At 41.5% G+C, this 25,396-nt stretch overlaps 1 protein-coding gene across 2 annotated transcripts in view; it reads left to right on the top strand.

Moving 5' to 3' along the window:
- Positions 1 to 25,396, top strand: part of LOC307023033 (synapsin-3-like) — a 95,816-nt gene that overhangs the window by 10,880 nt on the left and 59,540 nt on the right. For both annotated transcript variants that reach the window (XM_079656027.1, XM_079656026.1), the window contains exon 2: positions 10,723 to 11,211. In XM_079656027.1, coding sequence (XP_079512153.1) covers positions 10,778 to 11,211 — 434 coding nt within the window. In that variant the 5' untranslated portion in view covers positions 10,723 to 10,777. The remainder of the gene's footprint in view (positions 1 to 10,722; positions 11,212 to 25,396) is intronic.

Raw genomic sequence — 25,396 nt, 5'->3', positions numbered from 1 at the left:
CAATTGGATCAAATATAAAAGTCAGCCGAATTAATGTTGATACTGCAAGGAGACGTATTGTGTGAAGATAAATTGAAGATGTTTTTTAATTGGTGATCTATTTATGATCCACGTCACATATTCAGTTTTGTTGTCAGAGGTCTTTCAGTTTGTCCAAAGGTCTTCTCATCAGGGCTCTATAAATAGAGAACTACGGCAGATGTGTAATATTTAATGCAGCCGAACCGTGTATCACAATGCCGTTATGTGATGACTTTTAAAGAGAAAAGCACCCGCAGAATAAAGTATTATTATTTTAATTTTTTCTCGGATTTCTTATCGCATAAACACCATATCCCAACGTGTATTGGGCTAAAATATCCAATCACTGAGCTTCAACGATAGCTGAGGATTACGGGTAATTAGATGTTGTCGGCTATCAAAATCTCTGAAAAGAAATGTATCTCTCAGAATCAAAAGGGAAAAACACAAAAGCATTCTTGTACACAATTTAAACCAATTAATGTTGTGTAATTAACAAAGATAAACTGATGTCTTTTAGTGGATGAGTACTGCAGATATCACTGTAAAATCATTTGACAGTCAGGGGAATACTTCCGGTTTTACTATGAAAACGCAGAGACCGGACATACTGTTTTCACCCGGTGAGAGTTGACGATAACTTGACATGGACGCTGTTCAATATAAATTAATAGGGGGAAAGACGTATCAATCTCAAAATGTCAGGGGGTGCACGCAGAGCAACCTCTATAGTTAAAATACGTAGCATATATGTTCTCCTGGTGGGAACTCAAATAATCTTGGTAAGCATTTTAATGGCCAACTATCCTACAATTTAGGATTTTCCACTAAAAATAAGTCGGGTACCGCCATGTTTTGTTTTTCTCACGCTGGTAAAGTTTGTGATCACGTGACATGGACACCGGTCATTAGAAATTAATAGCAAAATAAATGGTATCCATGTTACGTCTTGAGAGGGTTATTTGAATATAAAACGGGCAAGTCAAATCAAGCAATCTGATTGGTTCTTAGCCGTGATATACTGAACATATACCACGGGTAGAATTGTAAGTTAGTTTTCACAACAAGTCAGTATCCCTCCGCGTCTGAGAAAAACAGTATACCGTTGGGTTGAAAAGCAAACTGACTGCAGTTTGCTTTTCATACTGGAACAAGAAAGCAGCGGAGAAGTAACAGGGCAGAAACCCTCCTTTTTACGCAGCGGTCCAGCCATAGACATCAAACGGCAAAACATATTCAGTGTGCAGTTCCTTTGGCATTAGGGCAGGGATATCTAGATACTTTCCAAGGTTTGACATAATGAATTGTGCTACTTTTAAAGCAAGCAACGATGTTTTCGAATATGTTATCAAAGAGGTCGGCAAAAACACTATCGACCAATCAGAATTCTTGATTTGACTTGTCAGTTTTATAAATATATTTACATTTCTTCCGTTACGAAACAAACTTACAAAGCATAAGATGGAAACATTTAAGATTAACTTCGACCTCCGGGGGGGTCTTACTATGGAGGAGTGGATTGAGGAGTGCCTATCTCCAGAAAAAAAGCACCTAAACGACGACATGCAGAGCTACGTGAAGAGCAGGTAAACGAACTGGAAAAGTACCACCATTCAAAAGCTTTCTGATGCAGGTCTTGAAACAAAGCAGAGAAATTGTGACCGTTAGTGGCCACAGGTGCGAAAGCTCTCTCCAGAGCTACTGGAAGCCGAATCTCGGGGACCGGAGAAAGTGGAGCAATATTCTCGCCACGCAAAGCAACAGCCTACAACAACCTCAACCTATAAAAGTAACCTCGTAAGCCATTCTACTGATGCTGGACAGTTTTTCAGTGGGTGCACAATAAACAGCAACATACACATTAATTTAAATAAACAGCCAAATAATGGATCAATGCTCTCTGTCTAATATGTTCGCTAGCTGTTAGTGTTGTTGCATAGCAACCACCTCGCACTATGTTTTGTGCAGAAGGAAACGGAGGGACTATTTTATTTTGAACATCATTATTTAGTAATAAAAACTATTTAAATTAGAGTGTGTATTTTTCTTTCATATTGCCACACTTGGTAACCGTTTTATAAAAGCAATAGCTCACTTCAGGCCGTGATATATGCTCATTATATCACAGCTAAGAGGCGTGGTTCGCCCCGACGCAAAAATATACTACGTCTTGCCCTGTGGACCAACGTAGGTATTACACGTTTTTTTTTGTGAGACTGGGTTGGTATTTCTCTGGTATTTGTTTTGACCAATTGTGTTTTTTTAGAGACAAAGACCTTAAGGGTTTAAAAGCTTCAGTCGTCCTCAGGCACAGAGGGAAAGCAGCTTATTGGTCGTTGGAAAAGTGGTGAATGTGCCAGAGGTGTAAAGATAGTGATTTCTTAACTGTCCAATGGGATTACAGAGGGGGCGGAGCTGGAGATCAGGCTCTGACTGTAATTGCCACCGCTTGTTGTTCTTTGTTCTGCCTGCTTTATAGACAAGTTTACGCGCCAAAACACGGGTAGCGCCATGACACTACACAAATGCACTTCATTTCCGCCGGAAGTCTTTTGCACAGCGTCTGTCGGTGTAAACCGATGTAAACAGTCAGACGGGCACTGGTGTAAACACAGCGATTTCGATGCTAACAGTGATGCTAGCTTGGGAACACGATTCTACTTCTTTGACTGGAGATGGCGTTACTCTCCCCCACCCGAATTCAGTGCAAAACTGGGAGGATAACATGACGACGTGGCCCAGCATAAAACCAAAATAAACTGCCTTATTTAGGTCATGCCCACAGGAGCCAACAGTTGTCTGTTGTTTACATAATGCACAATTTACATGATCTCTTTATGCTGTGCAATATATCATATGTGCCTGTACTGTTTGAGTGAAAATAAAGTTTGATGTAATTTAATTTCATTATTGCACTGTTATTGCATTATTGCATTTCATATGTTCCTTAGAGTGCTACAATTTCTTTTAACACAGTTCATCATTCATATTAAGCTCATACTGTACATAAATAACACTGAATTAATTAATTGTTGAGAGGAAACTAAAGAAATGGCTTCAACAAGAAAGATCACATGTTTAATCCTAACAGGTATTACAAATTAAAATATAAAAGCAGCCCACACAATTACATCACTATGAAAATATTCATATATAATATTAAAAAATACAATGCATGCAGTATTTGTTGTGTTTATCTGTATTTAATGAACAACATGGCTGGGTGCTGGGTGCTGGTTTGTGGTCGTAGCACTCTCTATCTAACCACTCGTTCAGGTGCTTTCTCGAGTGATTGCAACCAACTACCGCACACGTAGTTCCCGAACCACTTTTCTTCATGTTGTAATTGTTATAACCTCTTTGTCTCTGCGATATCAGTGCTTTGTCGGCACAACGGAGCTAGCTAGCAAAACAAACCCAGTCCGCCAAAACGGAAGTGCATTGCATCGAAGGGAGGAGTTCAGGATGTAGAGCGGAAACGGCTCAATAACTTGTGTATAGCAATTGTCTATAATTTGACTGGAGCTGCTAGTGGAGAGCCTTTTGGCGGTTGGCACACACGCATAACTCCCAGGGGAAGCCCCCCCCCCTCCACACTCTGTGTTGGGATTGTCCACTCAGCCCTGTACTGCAAGACATATTACATCCAACAATATGTTATTCCTCATGACAACAAGCATCTGCTGTGCTGTGCTGCAATGCCCTGAGCCAGTAAACTGATCATCAGTCACTAACGTATTAAAGACTGATAGACTTTCTTTAAAGACAACAAATACTGTGTGAAGATCATTACCACATCTTCGGATCATGACCCGGCTACCCTAAGTGTTTATCTCGAGCCATATCTAATATATTTGTCCTCTTCCATGTGCCAAATCATTGAGTGACCTATTCTGTGGTTACCATTAAGATGTGCTCTGTTCAAAAGATACTCTAGCACCACCTGTTATTAATGCACTGCTGAACAATGCAATATTTGCTTCTTTAAAGTGATGCTTGCCCAAATCTACAAGTCGTCTTGAGAGAATGAAGAAGGAAACAATGTTTTAAAGCAGCAATTATTCATGTTTTTATATTAGCAAGGATAAATATCTCGTAGAGTTAAAAGGGCTTCTGTAGTGACAAACCCTCACCACTCTGTATTTATACATTTTGGTATTTTTACCAGACAACTTTTATTCCTCTTCATCTTCTAAATGCTCTCATAACTTGTTTTCAGCAACAGCAACAGTTTTCTGTAAATGAATCCAGAGTTCACTCCTTGTTCAGCAGCAGACCACAGAAAGGCACAGTAACAGTGGAGCGTTTAGCATTCCAATCAATCACAATATATTTTATAGCTCAATTGCACAAATTACAAATGTGTCTAAGGAGGCTTTACAGCATTCACTAGACCTTTACAGCGCACAAGGAAAAAGTCCCCTCCAGGAAACCCATAATTAACTGTGGAAAAGGAAGCAACCTCTGAGAGCAACAGAGGAGGCATCCCTCTCCCAGGACGGACAGACGGGTAATGGAGATTTTTGATTAAGCTTATAGTTAGGACTGGCTGGATATGGTATTATAGCCTTAGACCTCGGAGGACTTTCACCTTCTTCTCCTTTGGGTGCACCCAGATAGAGAGGAACACAAACAGTGCAGATTGAGGAAGAGGATGAGAGAGGAGCTAGCTGTCAGTCTAGGAGCTGGTTCAAGCAGAGCCTGAACCAGCCCTAACTATAAGCTTTATTAAAAAATGAAAGTCATCAGCCTACCCATAAATGTTGAGAGGGTCTCTGCTGTTGGCCCCCATTCTACTTACGTAACCCTGCATGATGTTAGCATAGTGCTCCATGGGTAATTCAGCTGCTTGAGAGTCAGATATTTCCTTTAGAAGTTGGTGGAGACCAAAGTGAAGCTAAATTGAGTGTGAATGTGGGACTTCAAGGTGGTCCGAAGTTTCACCACTGATGTCAATAGGCAACTGTTAGCATGTTAGCCTAAACACCTTTATGAGTGAGGAGATATGGTCAGGTGGTAATGCAGTAAGTTAAGTCACCTTAGGCCACTTAACCAGGGAAAAGAAGAACCAAATATATTGTTTATTTCTCGAAGCGTCCACTGAAGTTAGGGGTCAATACGCAGCCCTTCGTGCCCTGCCAAACATAAAACATCCTTGTGCTCCTGTGATATTTGCATATATTTTAATGAGGAAAAGGTCACGTCATTGCAAAAACATTCAAATAATTTCCTTTCTTTTAATTTTCTTTGGGATGCAGTAAAAGTTGTGTCAGGAAAAATAAATAAATAAAACTACCCTACATGTCATTTCTGAAGTCAAATCGAAAAAAAAAAAGATAAACAAGGATTGTGGAAAGATGTTATGTCTTAGATTGAGGGTTATTGTGGCAAAAAAAGTATTTAAAAATGTTTTGGATCTAACTTGCCGTTAACTTTACGTACTTTACTTAATTTCATTTCAAACCTTTATTTATGCAGGTGAATCCCATTGAGATCATTGATCTCTTTTTCAAGGGTGACCTGCTCAAGTAGGTTCCACTTACAATTCGCCGTGAGATCAGGGAGCAGATGTAGGATGGAAGTTTCCCTAACATCAGCCTCCATACAGTTAGTGAAAACAAACCTGCCCTTGCATACAGGGTACAGTGATGGGTTAATACTTTACAGTTTGTCACAAATCTCAGTGCACTGTGATAGGCGGCATCTAACTTGATCAGGTAGGGCAGGTGCATTCATATAGATCAGATCACCATAGTCCAGCACAGGTCAAAAGGTCACAGTGACTAGCCTTTTCCTGGCCTCAGGCGAGAAACAGGACTTGTTCCTGTAGAAGAAACCTAGCCTAACCCTCAGTTTTTTAAGCAGGTTATTGACATGACGTTTAAAAGTGAGACAATCATCAAGCCAGATACCAAGGTATTTACAACAGGTAACCACTTCAAGTTTTATTCCTTGAGTAGTTACAATATCTAAAACAGGCTCTGGTGTCTTTTTAGCTTTTGAAAAAAGCATTACCTTGGTTTTATCAACATTTAAAAGAAGCTTTAGTTCAGAGAGCTGAGTCTGAATAATGTTAAAAACAGCTTGCAATTCAACAACAGCCTCCTTAATGGAGGGACCTGCACAGTACATCACGGTATCGTCCGCATAAAAATGTAAGGTTGCTCCATCGACATTTTCACCTAAACTATTGATATCGATGGAGAATAAAAGTGGACCTAAAACAGAACCTTGAGGAACACCATTAGTAATGTTTAACCACTCAGAAGTGAGCCCATCAAAATGAACACATTGGGACCTTTCAGAGAGGTAGTTCACAAACCACCCCACTGCATGGCTGGACATGCCAATACTGAGTAGCCTCTGCTTCAAGATGCGATGATCGACGGTATAAAATGCTTTGGACAGGTCAATAAATAGAGCTGCACAACTCGGCTTTTTGTGTAAGATACTCGTAATGTCATTCACCACTTTCATTGTGGCAGTGATGGTGCTATGTTGCTTTCTGAAGCCTGACTGATGTTTAGACAGGATTTCATTTGTACATAAAAACACCTATACCTGTTCACTCACTAGGCGTTCAAGAACCTTAGCCAGAATTGACAATTTAGAGATGGGCCTATAACTATTTAATAAAGTGGCCTCCCTACCTTTTAGTAGAGGCAGGACATAAGCTGACTTCCATATTTTTGGAATTGCATTTGTGCTGAGGAAGAGGTTAAAAAGAGTAGTGAGAGGTGGAGCAATAAAATCTGCAGCTATCTTTAAAAAGAAAGGTTCTACGTTGTCCGGGCCAGCCGGTTTCTTAGGATCTAGCTTGGTTAAGGCTTCACGAACAACATCAATAGTAAAAGGAGTAAAACTGAAAGGGTTTTCCAGACCGCATTGTTCAGAGTCACGGATTGGGGTGTTCACAGAAAAAGAGTTAGTGACAGAATCAAACAGAGAGCCACAGGACACAAAATTCTCATTAAAACAATTTAACATAGAAACCCTGTCCGATATAGAGCCAGATGCTGTGGTAAGGCATGGAGGTAGCTCATTACGGATTTCACCGGTGGATAACGATTTTATGGCTTTACTTACTTAAGTATTCCGCTTAAGCAAAGTAAAGTAGGAAATATTGTATGTCTTTTTATAACTTAAAATGTTTAGATCAGGACTTGAATTATAAACATGTGATAACCTCTTACCATTTTCGCATGTTAAATATTGAACCAGAGTTTGGGGAACAAAAAGGTACAATTATTCAACACATAACAAAAGAGATCAATAAAAAAAGTCCCAAACAAGACAAACATGTGTAACAGGACTAATATTCCTGCTACCTGATGACACAATATTGTGTCTACAATATTATATCTAAAACTGTAATATTTACATACGTATATATATACATGTACATGTACATATGTATTATATATATATACATATACATATATATATATATATATATATATATATACATCTGATATGTATACAGTATATGATAATACGTTTATCATACTCTCTACTTTATTTGTAATATTGTTTCTTTACAATGTAGTATCGCTAGTTTTACTAAAGCAAAAGGTTATGAGAACTTCTTCTTTCACTGAATACATCATTAAACTTCTGCTACAACATCAGGAGCTGCAGAAGCTTCAACCCTCCCTCTAAATAAAGACTTCCTGTAAGTGATGGTCTGACTACATTAACACCATCCTATTCCTCTTCTGAGGGCTTGTTATAGAGCCCCCCCCCTCTTTAACTCCAAGACACCGCCTCAAACACCAGGAACATCCGCCTTATGTTGAGGCGCCTCAATAAGAAATGCACTTTTATCTCCTCCAAGCTCCATTGACTGTGATCGCGCCCTGGTTCCAATCAGGTTTTAGGCTTTCTTTCCCCCTTGCCTGGGTGCTCGGCTGCAGTTTGATGGCTCATTTGTTTGAATGTGTCTTCTCTGCCACACTTCTTGGGTTCTATTAGATTTCTTGTTTTTTATATTTTATGTATGCACCATGACATCAAGTCACATTCCTAGTATGTGCGAACCTACCTGGCAATAAACCTGTTTCTGATTCTGATGTGTTACATAACTGTTTCCTTATCCCCGCGGCATTTATCTGCTCTACAAAGTGAGGAGCTGTGAATCACTGCTGCAACTCTGCCTCATCTCTGCTGTGTCACTGGAATACTGGCCAGCGCTCTCTGTCAACATCATCCTAAATATTTTTGATGAGCCTCTTAATAACTCTTCACAAATTATACTTCAAAATAAATGTCCAGCCCACCTAAACTGTCTTTTCAAATTTCCTGACATGCACCATTCCTTTTCCTATATGGAATTTGTTCTGAAGAACAGAAATTACAATATTACATTATTTATTCATTTTAATATTCGTTAATTAATCAAAGCATTATGGTCTCGGAAATAAATACACAATAATACTATTTCCAATAAATATTGTATATTAAGAACCATGTTATCTCATACTTGATTGATCATTTATGTATAGGCCTGCTGATGCTACCAAATGTAGAGCTCATTTTGCAGAGCCCTCTTCAGACTTGTGTTGCTCAGTGCGTTCATTAAATCTCGCAACCTTCTTTTTATCTTCTGTATGGGCACTTCACTCATCATTGTTTTAAATGAAACTCACTCTCAGCCACAATAAATAATTCAGCTTTTCTATAGGGTCAAATTAATATATTTTCTAAACCGTCTCTGTACTGTAGGGCTCAACTTTATCACTACGCTCAACTTTATCACTACGTGGCGGCGGTCTATAGCAGAATCACAACCCCACCTTCACTCATGTCACATTGACATTGTGTCACGTGAGCTGAAGAAATGGATGGTGCCGGTAGCAGCCGAACGCCTAGCAGGGCAGCGGAAAGAAAGAAAAGGAAAGAATAGGAAGAGAGAGTGGTGGCTGCATTAAAACATTTCCCAACAATAAATAGCATTTTCAAAAAAGCTAAAAGTGACGAATTAGGCCAGCAACCACAAGGAACAGTGTCGGCCACGGAGCCTGAGGATGTTGTTGAGCTAGCGAGCAATGTTAGGATTCTGATGAACTTATCACAGACTTTGCAAAGAAAAGGGCGAGAAACACTTCTAAAAGGTAAGATCCAGTGATTTGAGGGATTGTCTCACAAACACACATTCTCTCTCTATTGCTTACATACACACACTCTCTCTCTCTCCCTCTCTCTCTCTCTCTCACTCTCTCTCTCTCTCTCACACACACACACACACACACACACACACACACACACACACACACACACACACACACACACACACACACACACACACACACACACACACACACACACACACACACACACACACAATAATATCTTCTATCACATATACTGATCACTTACGGCCCGTCTACACTACAGGCATGAAAAAATCTTGAAGCTGGGCGTGTCTGAAGCTTGGAGATTTTTTGCGAGCAACCAATCACATGAATCTCCCGCCCCCGACATACAAAGCAATAGCAATGTTAAAACGAAGTAAACTGGATATAAACTCTCCAAACAGGCGAAAAAACTATCAGTTTCACCCACTGTCTCTGCCACCTCCCTCCATGCCTGGTTCCTCCGGTTTGTATCCCGGTAAATAGTTCCGGTCGTAAAGAACCGGGTGATTTGCTACCGTAATATCTCGTTTGGAATATGAGGAAATGAACTGCGGTCTGGCTCTCCCAGCTTGCACGCGGTTTGATTGGCTGCGCTTGCACTGCGGGATTTGCATAAACGGGATTTCATTGGCTGATGCCAAGCATCAAGCCTCAAAAGTTGAACATTGTTCAACTTTTGATGCCGATAGATGCTCGTGATGCTTGCAAAGCCATGCCATGCTCCCCACAATGCAGTTCGGCGAAGATTCAAAATCTTCTACGTCACCCCATTCAAGTGAATGGGCGAAGCGTTGAAAGCATTTTTTGATGCCTGTAGTGTAGACGTACCGTTAGTTGAGCAACCACATACTTTCAACACATGTTTTACTTTTGTAACTCTCGATGTTGGTGACAAATAGAACTCCTCGTGTACTTGTACAGCCAGCCAGTCATATTTTTGCCTTTGAAGTGGGGTGCTGCTCGGAGGTTTTGGGTGATATTACCTAGGTCTTCTTGAGCCATACACTGTCTTGAGATCTTATCCATTGTATCCTTGTCTTGTGATGTTTGACTGAAAGGGCAAAAGGCTAGGCCTACTTTGTTTGAACTATGTAGCTGCGTCCCTGCCTTTGACAAATGGGTGTGCGATTGACATGCCAGATTGAATGAAAATTGTAAATATTGGTCATGTTGGGTAGGCGTGTTTTTACGCGTTGGAACGTGGGTTGAGGGGCCCTGAGCTCTCTGTGCCCCGGGCCCCTGGAGGTACTAATCCGGCCTTGCATGGGGATAAGAGGGGCGTTTCCCTGAAGTATCAACCAAAAATAAAGGTGTTTTTAACCTGTTACAAAAACAGTGTCTATACATGACAACTGTACAAGGAGTGTATTTCATGGAAATTGGAATGCAATTGTGATGGCCACTTATTAGACCCTGCATTTAACCCTTTATAGATATGAGAGCAGCTTTAAACAGCAGTGTCACAGACTGACTTACTACGACCCACCTATCTGTCCATCTACATATCTATTACAGTTTCAAATATCAATCATGACGAATCCTTTCTCTCTACATTTGTCCTCTGCAGGATTTCAGGAACTCTCCGCCTCTCCTCTGGCCTGACGGACCACCAGCCCTTCACCATGAACTACCTCCGCCGGCGCCTGTCAGACAGCAGCTTCGTAGCCAACCTCCCCAACGGCTACATGATGGATCTGCAGAGGACGACCCCTCCAGGCTCCTCCCCTTCCTCCACCTCCTCCCCCGCCTCCCCGGCCATAGAGCGGCGGCAGCCCCCAAGCCTCCCGACCCCAGCCCCCAGCCCGGCACCCGGTCTGGGCTCAGGCTCAGGCCCCGCCTCAGGCTCGGGCTCAGCTTCAGGCGCGGGGAGCTTCCTCAGCTCCTTCTCCAGCGTGGTAAAGAGCGCTCAGATGGCCCAGAACGTGGCCGCCGCCGCTCACGCCAAGGCAGCAGCCTCCGCAGCTGAAGGAGCCCCCCCAGGAAGCGGTCAGCCGCCCAAACCTGTCATACGCAAGCCCAAGATCCTGCTGGTCGTCGACGACCAGAACACAGACTGGTGAGTGCAAAGCTCCTTTTTGCATCTAAGTGTCCTGAATGATTTTTCTTGAATGGCTTTGAAGTTCAAAAGATCTTGAACTGAACTGTGAGTTATTTGTTTTCAAGAGTCCCAGTGCTAATAGTGTTCATTTCAAGCTAAGCTCCCATGACAAATCCTAAGTAGATTACAGTGAGCATCTTAACACACTCTCTGTTTACTGACTGGAAGAAGCATCACTACACTGCTACATGAGGCAGAGAAAACAGAACCTGACATGCTGGACCTTTGTTTTAAACTGAATAAATGACATCCTGTATACCTTGTAGCTAAGCCTGTGTGGAATGTTTATTACATACAATATCTAACAATATGGCAATCAATATAATAAGGCAAGCGTAGTGTCCTTCCCAAAACATCAAACTAGTGCTATGACACGCTGCCTGGGGACCATAGACTGCTTTTGAGGATGGAAAACACGACAGCTAGTGTTGTAGTCAAGATCACCTTAACCAAGACCAAGACTTTAAGAGGTCAAGACCAAGTCAAGACCTTAAGAGGTCGAGACCAAGACAAGACCAAGACTTTAAGAGGTCAAGACCAAGTCAAGACCAAGACCAAGGCAGGACGGGACCGAGTCAAGACCGGAACCAGACTACTGTGAATCCAACACTACACAATACCATGTGTAAGAGTCAATTTGATCTGAAAGATCCGCATCATCATAAAAAAGCCCACATACAAACAGTAAGATATAAATTCAACTTCATCATATTTATTCAAAAAGTAAGTTAGTGAAGTCATATGCTTTTAAAAAAGGTTAAATGAGATGATGGAATCAAAGCTGAACTGTATAACATAAAAAGGCACACATGCTGAAAACCCAACCCGAGAAGGGGGGTCAGGGGGGATTCTCTCCCAGGAGATTTTTAGAAATACTAACATATAAACTACGCATTCTGGTACAATCTGAGAAGAAAATAAATTAATCTATTGCCTCCCGACATATTAATAATATTGTATGCCATTGTTTGTTTTTCACTTGGTTCTGACAGCTGAACTTGCTGCTCCACACAGAGAGAAGAGTAAAGAGGAGATAGTTTGTGTGAATTACTTTAAATTGTGGGTAAGGGTAGATAGCCCCCATTGTTCTGTGACCTGCCTTCTCCGTGGGGACTTCCGGCAACAATCTTGAGTCTGATTGGCCAGAAGACTCTAAAAAACATCACCAAAGATGTTTTATTGAGAAGATAATCACTACGTGACAGAGGTTTTCAAAACCGTTTATGGTTTCTGGTACTTCCAGTCCAACGCCTACTGCATGCACAGCGTTAGAAAATCGTTTGACTTTTTTTTGTGACTTTTTTCAAAAAGATAATATTTTCTTTTAGTTTTTTTTACATTTTTTTACTTCACTCACACATCTGCAACCCACTCGAAACGCGTCTGCGACCCACTTTTGGGTCGCGACCCACCAGTTGAGAACCGCTGGTCTATACGGTTGTACAGTGATGAGGTATTTTTGTAGGCCGACCCAGAAGCTAGCATCGCTTCCTCTTTGAAGAAAAGCATGTGATTTTGAAATGTTGCAGAAGGTTGTTGGCTAACACATTTATGACACTAAACTACTTTTGTTCAGCCGGATAATTTCCACATACACATCTTTTATAATGGTTGAAGCATAAATGCAATAGCCAGAAGTAAAAAGTGAACCCAGAAAAAACGACATGACTTCACGCGTCGGCGAACGTTTGGTGAACACTCAGCGAATGTTCAGCGAAAGTCCAGCAAGTTAGCAGCCTCGTTTAGTCAAATGTCAGCAAAGTCCAGTGGAGTATTCACTGATGTATTTTATGTTGTTGAACACAATGTGGTAATCTTGCAAGCTTGCATTAACCAAAGACCTTTTTTAACGAAGAGACTTTGGGAATGTAACCAAAACGTATTACGGTGTTAGGGTTAGGTTAAAAAGCACTGACTTTGACATGAGGGAGCCCTGAAGTGCCAACATGTTAACCAGTTCTTAGTTTAGGACTTTAAATATGGGCAAATAGATTGTGCCTGAGATGTGAAAAGTGGAGTCAAGCTTACCTTTTGTTAGGTGTTGTTGTTTTGCTTACCTTTTGTTTCTTAGCTCCTGCTAACTCGAAAAACATTCTTCTGGTTTGATTTGAAAGGAGCGGGATATTTTATTGTTTATCATAGACTTATTCATCCTTGGCTTTTGTATGGCTGTCATGGTAACAAGGGAAGGTAATTTCCTCTAAAGATGACAGAAAAATAAATGAACTTGGATGAGAAAACCTTTCAGCAACAGCCCCTTAGAGCTGATGTTGTCTCCCCCTGCTCTGTAGAGTTAAGACATGCAGCGGCCAGTTTATCATGTTCGTCTTCTCAATCAATAAACCACTCTTCCATTTCATGAATTGATATTCTTCAGCCTGACATTTGCTGGTGAAGCGACCTCACTGAAGCTGCTTTTAGCTATGTCCTGCCCTTTGAAATTATGTACACAGTTAGCAGGGATCATTATGTAGGGAACATCCAATCCTCCAGCAGAATATCATGCCTGGGTGTAAAAACGATCACTAAATTAAAGCACCCCGCTGATAGCCGTGTCAAAAGCACCAAGATGGCTCTCATGTTCTGAAAAGCCTGGCAGATTATTTTCTTTACGGATTTAGCTGAAATCCCAAAAGGGCCCCTCCTGACACCCCAGTGTTGCTGAAAGGAGCCGGCGGAGGATCCTCCTGCAGCTCTTTAGGCTCACTTACCTCATTCACACCAGGGCCGGTTCGGAGCTGGAGCTTGAAAAGCACCGGGTTTTCCTGTTCACACCGCAGCGGAGAAGCCTCTTAGCTCCTGAATCCGGTTCATTTCGAGCACCAAAAAATTGTCCGGCTGGAGCAAAAGCACCAAATACGTCACGCTTACGTCGAGGCGGGGGCAGGGGCGGGATCAACCCCTGAACAACAACAAAAAGCCGGCGTTTTATCCAGTTGGTACACAACGATGGAGAAACTTGACAAGCAGCAGTGGTCCACTGAAGAGACCAGCTACCTACTGGGAATCTGGTCTTCCGAAGAGGTACAGAGGAAGCTGTAGCACAATCGGCCATTGTTGTTGTTGTCAGTGAAAGCTGTGAGGGGTTTCCGCGCGGTTTGGCTTTATGAAGCAGGCACGCAAACGGTTACGTCATGACGCAAACGATGACGCAATGACGCAGCACCAGTCGGACTCTGGGCAGTGTGAAAAGAGCCGGAGCTAAACCGAAGAACCGGTTCTGAACCTGAAAAGCTCTAGCACGGAGCTTGAACCGGAGTTGCGTTGTTGTGAATGAGGTACCTGAGGCCTGCTCACTCTGCAGGGAACAGCAGGGACTTCACTCTCCTAAACAAACTACTACTTATATAAAGAGTGAATAATGGAGCCTTGGACAAGTGCTTGGTTGGTTTTATGCACCAAAAGGAAAAGGAAAGTCTTTTTTGTGCATGAATCAGATTTTATACAGGGTTGGCACAGAAACTCATGTTATATTTGAATTCACTGCAGCAGCCCTGCAAACTATCCTGCCTTTGTCAAGTTTTATATATGTAGTTATACTTTGACTTCAATATGTTGATTCTAATCCTAACCAGTGGCATGTTGACTGAGCCTTTAGGACAACATTTGAGTTTGATATCCTTTTCACTTCTTACACAGTGCTCTATAACGGATTGGCTTGCCAAAGACAGTTATTGGTTTCGATCAAATTTAATTGCAACTTTTAAACAAATGTTGAGGAAATTAGCAGACGATAAAGCAAAAATAATGATTGTTTCATCCCCTTTCTTTGTGTGATTCTAATGAGTTGGTCACCGAGGTGAGTAGGTGGCGCCATTTGTCAGACAACTCACGTGTTTCTTAATATGTTTATTAGAAGCAGCATATAGTTTGAGTTTGGCGTCCAGGCTCGGACCTCATCACTCCAAAGATTTACAAAGAACATTGAGTGATGATTAGATAACTAATCCAATCCAACTTTATTTATACAGCACTTTAAAACCTCCAGACCAAAGTGCTGTACAGAGAGATATATAAAATATAAAATCACACAGCTCAGCTCACAAAACATAAAATAAATACATTTAAAATAAAAGATACAAACACAAAACAAACCAGAATAAACGTAACAATTAAAAAAACAAAAAACAGCCATATAATAAAAACAATAGACCACTGAAAGCAAATAAAAGCAACAATCTACTTGTTTACGAATGCTAAGGAGAAGAGGTGCTTTTAAGACTATCCCCCAACACCGGATAGAGATTAGATAACTCTCCCCCAACACGGCATTGAGATTACATTCCTCGTGATTGCAGACACCCGGCCATTCGTTCAGACTCCGATTGATGCGTGTGGTGCGGGAGCTGCTGCTCGTTCCAGCGGCGTCTGAGCCATGCTCTGAGCTAGCCTATGTTTCGGATATGAGGCAGGCTTCTTCCCCCGTGGATGATGATTCGCTTCCAGAGTCGGAGATAGCGAGACACATGTGCAAAGAACAGCACCAGCAGGTAACCTGAACACATCATTGAGGACTGTGTAGAGCAGCAGCGATGTGAGTAAAGCAGGCGAGCAGATCCTACATTTCCCAAACTGCAACTGGTTAGTGTCTTAAATAGACTTACAATCTTCCTCAGCCTACTTAGTGTACATTTGTTACAACCAATAAGAAACAAGGAAGAAAAAGGTTTGATGATGACATCACTGTCAGGCTTCAGACTTTGTGGCACACTTCATAGAGTATTAAAGGAATTAATAGTATTATCCAAAGTACTTCATTTGTAAAATTGGTGAAGGGTCCCTTTAAAAGTGACACTGAAGAAGTTCTTGTATGTTCCTCAAGCTTTCCTCTCTGCGCTGTATTAACCCATGAGGGTGCCACTATTTCTCTCAAATGGAACATGAACATGAATCCAAGCAAAATTCAAACTAATGTTAACAGGTAATAAACATTTCAATTGTTTTTTTTTTTTAACTCAGCAAGTTCCTTTTCTGGCCACAGAGGGGCACTGTAGTCCAGCCCCCCTCACTGCTCTGCATGCTCAGATATGTCTGTAGGAGCAGCTTCAGCCAGCAGATGGAGGTGTGTGACAGCGTCTGAGGTTTAAATCAAACTCTGCTCCTGAGATCATCTTCCCTCTCAGTGTGGGAGTTTAGAGATGTTCTGGACAGCGGCTCTTCTGGCTGAAATCTTGACCTGTGACTGTCACTCTGAAACCTGCCTAAGAATCATGGTGTTTTTAAGTAATACTCAGTATCTAAGTTAAAAGTACAGACTGAATGCTCACAGACTGGCCATAGAAACAGAGAGGTAAAAAAAAACATGCCATAAATGTAAACCGGTAGGCTACGGGAACAATTCTACCCAAAATGTAATAGTAAGAATCCTCAATTATTTTAAAAAGAAAATTAATAACTCAAAATAAAGAAAGCTGCATTCTTGCAGGACTGTGTGTCTCTGCCTGCCACAGTATGAGGGCATCAGACTGACCTGCTACACCATGCTCTCACATCTCACTCTTTTTTTATTTGTTATTATTATTTTCTTATTAATGTATTATATGAATGGACTGAATTTTCCTTCCATGTGTTCCTTATATATATATATATGTAACAAATGTACATCCAATATCAATACATATATATCAATACACCAACTTTGTAGCTTAGCCAACCCTTGTTTTTTGTCCACATTTAGTGTGAATGAAGTTCCAGAAACACTGGATCCTACATTTCCCAAACTGCAACTGGTTAGTGTCTTAAATAGACTTACAATCTTACTCAGCCTACTTAGCGTACATTTATACATGTAAGAAATAAAAGAGAAAATGACCTCAAAACGAATACTGCCGCTAAGGCACCAGCTGGCGAATCAGAAGCAGGGAATGATCAAAGTCCAGGCAAGAACATCGTTTCTGTGCATTTCATTGATCCAATATCATCAAAAGTACAACAGTGTTCCTATATCTTGCCCTGTGCTTTTCCTGAAGCCTCCTTGTGCTAACCCTGGTAAAAGAACATGTGCCTACTGATCCCACCACCAGCCTCCAATATATACTGATCAGCAGGTGCCCTATCACCCAGGGCCTAGAACTGCCTTCAAAATAAAAGCATAAAGAAATATTTTAATTGCTAATTTAGTAGTTAGACTAAATAAATATACATTAACAATAAACAATAACAGCAAGAACAACATAAAGCAATATATAGCTCCAACAATATGTATATATATATTATATGTACCTCATTAGTTGAGCTTGGTAGTAACTGTTAAGTCTTTACACTCGGTCATGAAGCTCTTTTCCGCCCAGTGATAACATCCAGCTTTGTTTGGAATGAATAGAAGAAAGCTCTCAGTCCACACCAGATCATGCACTTTAACTATTCTGTTGTATTTTATATGCAATCTATTCACGCTTTTGGAAAACAGGAAGTGGAGGTTAGGAAGACACTGGAAAGATTCCAGCTTCTCATACAGAAGAACAGAGAGAGAAGACCAGGAAGATCTTCCCTCACAGCACAGCGAGAGAAATCCAGGGATAGCTATCTTTCCCAGCTGATGAAGGACAAGAGGACAGAAAAGAGTGTCCTTGCTCTGAAGGAGGGTGCGCAGGAGGACACGTCTCCTGTTCAGACAACCAATCATCTCGCTGGACTCGTCAAGCCATGGCAGCAAGAGCTTTATGATATTTCAAACAAACTTTAGCACAGACGAAAAGCCAGTTTGTGGGAGCAGATCATCTGGACACTGAGCATCTCCAGTGAGCTTTGGGATCTTTTAAAATATGCTTTGTAAGCTTGTTAGCTGTGTAGTCAACAATCTGTTAGCGTACACCAAGCTGACCACACAAACAAGCTGTGGGCCAATCCCAGGCAGCGACAAATGTTCACCAATATTGTTTTCTGTAAACAACAAATTCAATTAATAAGAAATTAAATTGCTTCAGCATGATACTTTTAATTTAAAAGAGCAACTGCACTTGAGTCAAAAGTATTCTACTGAAGCGTTTCCTGTCATCAGAAACATTATGATTTACTGATTTTATCATGGAGTGTAAATTGAAACTACAGGAAACTATCATTATGGAAGTAATTTATTAGCTATTTCTTGGCAAAATATTTATTGTAAGATTAAAATATGGATGACTTGAAGAGGATAAAGTACTGTGGTTGATCTGTGTCTCTCGGAGTTGAGTTTCTCCTGGGCATTCCGGGCCGGGGAACGGGGTCTCTGGGGGAACGCTGCTCCGTCCTGACAGTTTGGCCTCCAGCAGTGACTGATGCACAATAGCAGTGCACAGGGCAACGTCTCGGAGCATCATCCCCAGCACCACAATCCACCCTTTCTATCTCTCTCCCTCTCTCTATATCTCTCTCTCTCCGTTTTGCCAAGAGGCTGTCGCTCTGTTTGCACTGTGATCTGAATAAAATAAAAATCAGGTTGCTCAATTCAACCATTTCTTCTCTGAAGAAAAAGCTGGGAGCTGACACAGCACTGAACTCTAAAGGGCACAAATACAGAAACAAGTTGGCTTTTATTAATCCTAGTTACATTTTAACAGGGCATACGTTCACAAACTCCAAAGTGCTTGCACCAGCAGCAAGGACCAGATATATAAATATATAAAAAACACCCATAAGGTAGAGAATAAACTTAATTAAGGACATCCGTGTTCCAGAATTTCTTCATGTCTGAAGTTTCTTATAAACGGTGAGATCTCAGATATCTGTGGTTTGACTCTGATTAACCTGAGAGGGATTACATTACATTGCATTTAGCTGACGCTTTTATCCAAAGCGACTTACAATAAGTGCGTTCGACCAACAAAATACAAACTTGAAGAAAACAGAATCATATACAGTAAGTACATCAGGTTTCATAGAGCCAAACATTTCAAGTGCTACTCAACTGGCTTTAGATAAGCCAGTCCTTTATTAGTATATAAGTTCTTTGTTAATAATTCTATCGCTCGAAGTGGAGTCGAAAGAGATGAGTTTTCAGTCTGCGCCGGAAGAAGTGTAAGCTTTCTGCTGTCCTGATTTCAATGGGGAGCTCATTCCACCATTTTGGAGCCAGGATAGCAAACCCACGTGTTTTTGCTGATGGGAACTTGGGTCCCCCTCGCAGTGCGGGTGCAGCGAGCTGTTTGGCTGATGCAGAGCGGAGTGCACGTGCTGGGGTGTACGGTTTAACCATGTCCTGGATGTAGGAAGGGCCAGATCCATTCACAGCATGGTACGCTAGTACCATTGTCTTGAAGTGGATTCTAGCAGTTACTGGAAGCCAGTGAAGGGAGCGGAGGAGAGGCGTGGTGTGGGAGAATTTAGGAAGGTTGAAGACCAGACGAGCAGCTGCATTCTGGATGAGCTGCAGAGGTCGGATGGCACATGCAGGTAGACCAGTCAGAAGGGAATTGCAGTAGTCTAGGCGTGAGATGACAAGAGTCTGGACCAGAACCTGCGTCGCTTTCTGGGTCAGCTGGGGACGTATTCTCCTGATGTTGTAAAGCGTGTATCTGCAGCAGCGGGTTGTAGCAGCTATGTTTGCAGTGAAGGACAGTTTGTTATCTAGGGTCACACCCAGACTCCTTGCAGTCAGAGTCGGGGAAACAGTAGAGGTGCCGATGTTGATTGTCAGGTCAAGAGTGGGACAATCTTTTCCTGGAAGGAAAAGCAGTTCAGTCTTGTCAAGGTTGAGCTTGAGGTGGTGAGCAGACATCCACTGAGAGATGTCAGCTAGAAAAGCAGTGATGCGTGCGACGACCTGGGTCTCTGAGCGGGGAAAGGACATAATTAATTGGGTGTCGTCAGCCTAGCAGTGGTATAAAAAACCATGCGGGCTAATGACTGATCCGAGCGAGTTTGTGTACAAGGAGAAGAGGAGGGGACCAAGAACAGAGCCCTGAGGGACCTCTGTAGTTAATTGACAAGGGTCGGACTCGGACCCTCTCCAAGTAACCCTGTAGGTGCGGTCTTTGAGGTATGAGGTGAGGAGGGAAAGTGCAGTGCCTGAAACTCCAAGTTCTTGGAGAGTGCAAAGGAGGATCTGATGATTCACTGTATCGAATGCAGCAGACAGGTCCAAAAGGATGATGACAGAGGAGAGGGAGGCTGCTTTAGCCGTGTGCAGTTCCTCAGTAACAGCAAGGAGGTGCTTCTTCATGCTGTTCATGCTGTCAAAAATATCTATGCATTTCTTTATAGGGTCCTGACATTGTGAAAATGTACCATCTAATGCCACTACAGCTGAGTTCTTTTAAGTCGAGGCTAAAAACACTACTTTTTACAGCTGCTTACCCAGAAGCCTTTTAACTTGTTTTAGCACTTACCGTATTTACAATGTCGTTTTTAAACTATTTTATATCTCATTAATGCATTGTTTTTATTCTGTTATTCCATTATTTTTATTTATTGTGTTCCTCTCTGTTCTACTATCATGTGTTAATGATCATGTAAAGCACTTTGAATTGCCTCTGCGTCTGAAATGTGCTATATAAATAAACGTACCTTACCTTACCTTACCTTACAGCAGTCTTGACAAAAAATGTTGAGGTAAATTTGCAGTTTGTGAAATGTGGCTATATAAATACTATTAGCTTTATTAATTGACTTCCACTGATCAGGTGGACACTAGGTGAGCACGAATAGTCAGCTATTTAAAGTTTCCTGATTCAGCATTTAATCTGAGTTACAGTGGTGTCAGGGAAATGTGGTGTTGAAACATACCAATTTCTAGAATTCCTTGGTTTCTTTCAATTAAAGTGATAGCCTATTTTTCCGCCTATTTATAGTTTTGTTCATAAAAAAAATTCAGCTCGACCCTGCTTGAATTTTATAAGCGCAACATCATTAGAAGTTATCAGCGTTATTGATATAGGTCAGAAGGGGCCTGCTACACAAAGTACAAGGTTTAAGGCAGGTGACGTAGAATCAAAAGTTTTACTTCCACTTCAGAATGACAGTTACCTTACAGTTTGGCCCATCTGATGTTTTAGATGTTCAGCGATAATCACTGATAATGTCTATTAAACAGGCTGAAATCATTTGAAATAGTTGCATGAGAAATTAGCAGGAAGCCATTGATGCAGCGTCTTGGTGTTATCCTGAGAAATGCAAAATAATAGGGATGCACCGAATATTTGGCCACTGAAAATTATCGGCCGAAAATGGTTAAAAAGGCCCTTTCGGCCGAAAGGGTTTTAGCACCGAAAAGATATCACCGAATGTCAGAGAACAGGGTTACGTTGATCATACTCCGGATATTTGTCCGGGTGTTTCTATTTCAAGTGGTGGAGTAATCCCGAAGTGGTGAAAGTCTTTGCAGTTACACCTCCTCGAGAAATTTCAGCTGACTACGTTTTACAAATCGCAATCCGCGCCTCTTTCTCTGATATTTTGAAATATCTCCAAGTGGCAGACATGTTGGCTGTGAGCCAGCCGCGAGCATGGTGGCGCGCCGTGCTTGTCGCCGCGTTTTGATTACGTCATCATAACAACACGTTAGGTTACCAAACTTATAGGTGCATTTGTTGTTGTTGAAGGCCTGGCTGTTACAGTCTTTATTTACACTATTTTGTTGTAGGCCTACTGGCCTAGATGTTTATGCAATTTTAAAGCACCTTGGCTTTGTTCTCAAAGGAACTTTGTTTTAGTTATCCTACAGAGAAAAGAAAATGCACTTTACTTGGAATTAATGTACTGTATGCATACAAAAGTGTTGATAAATGTTTTATGGACCCATAATAGTGATTATTATTTAAGTTCAGTTTTGCCATAATCATGTATTTTTCCATAATCAGGTAGCTGAACAACATTCGTAAAAAATGTATACATTATATATATATATTTATATATATATATATATATATATATATATATATTTCTATTAATCATTTTCGGCCTTTCAGCATTCGGTTTTCGGCCAACTGTTTCCTATTTTCGGTATCGGTTTCGGCCAAGAATTTCCCATTCGGTGCAACCCTACTAAATAACAATATAAAACTGTTAGAACATCCAGGAAATGCATTTATTCATCAGGGACTTACACAAACATAGCACTATCAAAGCACTTTATTTATTTAGAATTGATCGGTTAGGGCAATTTCTAGGTTAATATTAGCATAGTGTGCGTAGAAGTAGTCACCCTCTTTGTGTATCTTCCTTTCTTCTGAAAATGGGGGGAAATAGTTAGTGCCAAAAGTTCTAATTAAACCTTGGGAAAGCAGGCAGGATAAGGAACCATTTTCAGTCTCTCCGCCTGTCAGCATAATACACAACAAATAGTGACCATCAATAAGCATCAAAAATACATCCAAATCAGTCAACGTCAGGAAAGACATTATTACATGTTACTTGTCAGACGCTTTTATCCAAAGCGACTTTTATACTCAATACTGTGGGCAATCCCCACAGGAGCAATTTGGGGTGAAGTATCTTGCCCAGGGACACAACGACATGCTGACTGCTGTGGGGTTTGAACCTGTGACCCCCTGATCCGAACACCAACGCTCAACCCACTGTACCACACGCCTCCATATGCATAACTAATCAGATTCATCTATGTTAATTCTTAGCCAGGGACAGCCATAAAGAGGACACAAACACAAACACAACTTAAGACGAATAAATAAAGATGTTTCTCAGCGAATAATGAATGTGTAAATAGTTAACTAGCTTTACACTTGCCACTTTAAGGGATTTAATGCTAATAATTACACGACTAGTCAGATTATGATGAAACATACTCACTGTTACTGGGAACCTTGTGTCCTTCATAGGAGAAACATGAGCTAAACCAACAGTTTGGTATATAAGCATGATGTAAAAACATGTGTCCATCATGGAAACCTCCTTTGTAAACAATGCAGTATTAGCACCACATCAAGTTTAGGAAGGTGGATACAAATAGAAGCAGGAACAAATGTTTTACAAAATAAATACATCTTGAGGGCCAATTGGTTTTCCGTTTACTGTACATGACTCATACGCTTCCTATTAGTGGTACACAAAAGAACCTAATCTCATGGGGGGGAAATGGAATTCAATTCCATGGTATTTATAGTGGGTGTGTGCAGGGCTGGGAGAAGGAAGGCTCAGACCTCTCTACGGAGTGCAGTGTTTACATCTGGACACATGTAAAACCAGAAAGCCGTCTGTAAATTAAATTGATTACTTGAAGTGACAAAATGTGTTGCAATTACTTGAAACGCATACCAATCATTTTTAGCGGGTGAGTCTGAGGGTCCTGCCTCATGGTGGTGGTGGGCCAGGGTGACAGGGTACATTGTGTAGTATGTAGGTCAGTCAAGCTGAAGATTCATGGCTTCCAAAATTACAGAGAATGAGACAGCTAGAGGCCCAGACCAGCTCGGAGACGTTAAGAAGTAGATCCCTCTCAGCGGCAGTAATGAGCAATAATGAACAGACGTAAAGAACTGATACAGGGAGATGAGAAACAAAGAAGCAGACATGGGGGAGACAAGGGAGGAGGCTCTGCTGGGTGTTCTGGTCTGAGTAGGTTGAGATGAGCCTTAATGCTGTGTTACATCGGAAGTTGGAGGTCGGAACTGGGAGTGACCTCACATCCGAGTCGACCAGTTCCAGTAGAACAATTCGGAAAAGAGGGACGCCCACAGCAATGTTGTTGGCCTTGTTGACAGCTCTAGCATTTACCTCAGGTTAGCCGTTGTTTGCAATACCGGTTGATGATCTTGGATGATCTCGGTCATCGTGCTAGGTAGGAATACCGACATCAGGGGGTGCTCCAGTTGGAACTGGAAACAGGTACTCCCACTTCCCAGTACAACTGGAACGCACCATTCATCCCAAACAGCCTGTCGCAGTTATCGAAGGCCTCCAGCATGTCGCCCAGAACCTCAGCAACCTGCAACCATGTCCTCAAGGGGTGAGGGTTCAACGCTGAGACCCACAGAGCACTTGGACACAACATGGCTATGAACAATTACACTTTTGAACATGTTTTTTAGAGATATGGAGAAGTGAGAAGTGAACTTACGTGAACTTACGTGAACTTACGTGAACCAGCGTCGTAGGACCGCTAACCCTGAAGTTCCCTCGCTAATCCCAAATCCTGCTTCGTAGTACAGGCCTCTGCCGTGATGCTGCTGCGATATAATAAATTATAGGCGGGGCTTAAAGTGGCGCAAATGCGCTTGCTGACACGCTATTTTTAGTACCACCGTTTGGCTACTACCAAAGTTTAGCCTGATGCACTTTCTGGGGACGTGGCCCAGATCCCTGGATGATCTGAGTATTTCTGTACTTGCGTCAGCCCGTTTTGGTTTCATGTGCCAGGGATTAACAAGCTCCGCCTCCAACGGTGTATCTAGTTATTTTTAAACAGCCATGGTTTTGAACCAAACCTGTAGGGATGACAAGCCAATAAACAAGTTAATTTTCCATCTGTGTTCAAATAAACCAAATGTAAAAATGCAACATGTCAACTTTTTACTGTGGTTGTTCTCTACACAAAGTCCAGCTTTGAATCAGCCGAAGTCAATCTCAGTACTGCGAATCTGATGAGAGAGAGAGAGATAACCCTTTCAGTTGGAGGTTCACAGGTTGAAAACGACAAAGAAGTGCCTCAGAGCTTGATGGTTCCAACATTACTTCCTCATATCGCTCCTTTAGAATAATGTGAAAGCTCATTGCAACTACTGTGGCGGCTCAATTTCCAGTTACGTTTGAGTCGCCGAGAGGCTAAACTTGGCTATAAACTGTGACGCGTTTTCGAAGAGAAAGTCCATAGTGAAGCAAGATAGTTTTAGGATATTTAATAAACAAAATCATAACATAGTAACTATGGACAAAACGGTCTACAGAAAAAATGTCATCCGCACTCGACATCAAACAGGTGACTTATATAACCAAACCACACCCATGTGACAATTACCGGAAGTGCTCAACAAACAAATAAAAGTGACGTAAACAAATAATAATAATACAAATAATGAACTTGGGCTAAGTACTGTAGCGTTATGGCACCTACATCTACCATGGACGTTGTGTTTCTGTGATAACAGGAGAAGAAACTTCACACACAGGGACTGTCCTTCAAACCATGTTTTCTCTTTATTTATTTCTCTTTTTAATGCACTTTATTCCCCAAGTTCCTCTTTGCCAAGATATTCTGTTTACTGGAAGC

Source organism: Notothenia rossii (genome assembly GCF_949606895.1).
Source record: "Notothenia rossii genome assembly, chromosome: 10".
Taxonomy (NCBI): Eukaryota; Metazoa; Chordata; class Actinopteri; order Perciformes; family Nototheniidae; genus Notothenia; species Notothenia rossii.
This window is presented reverse-complemented; position numbering and strand designations above follow the sequence as displayed.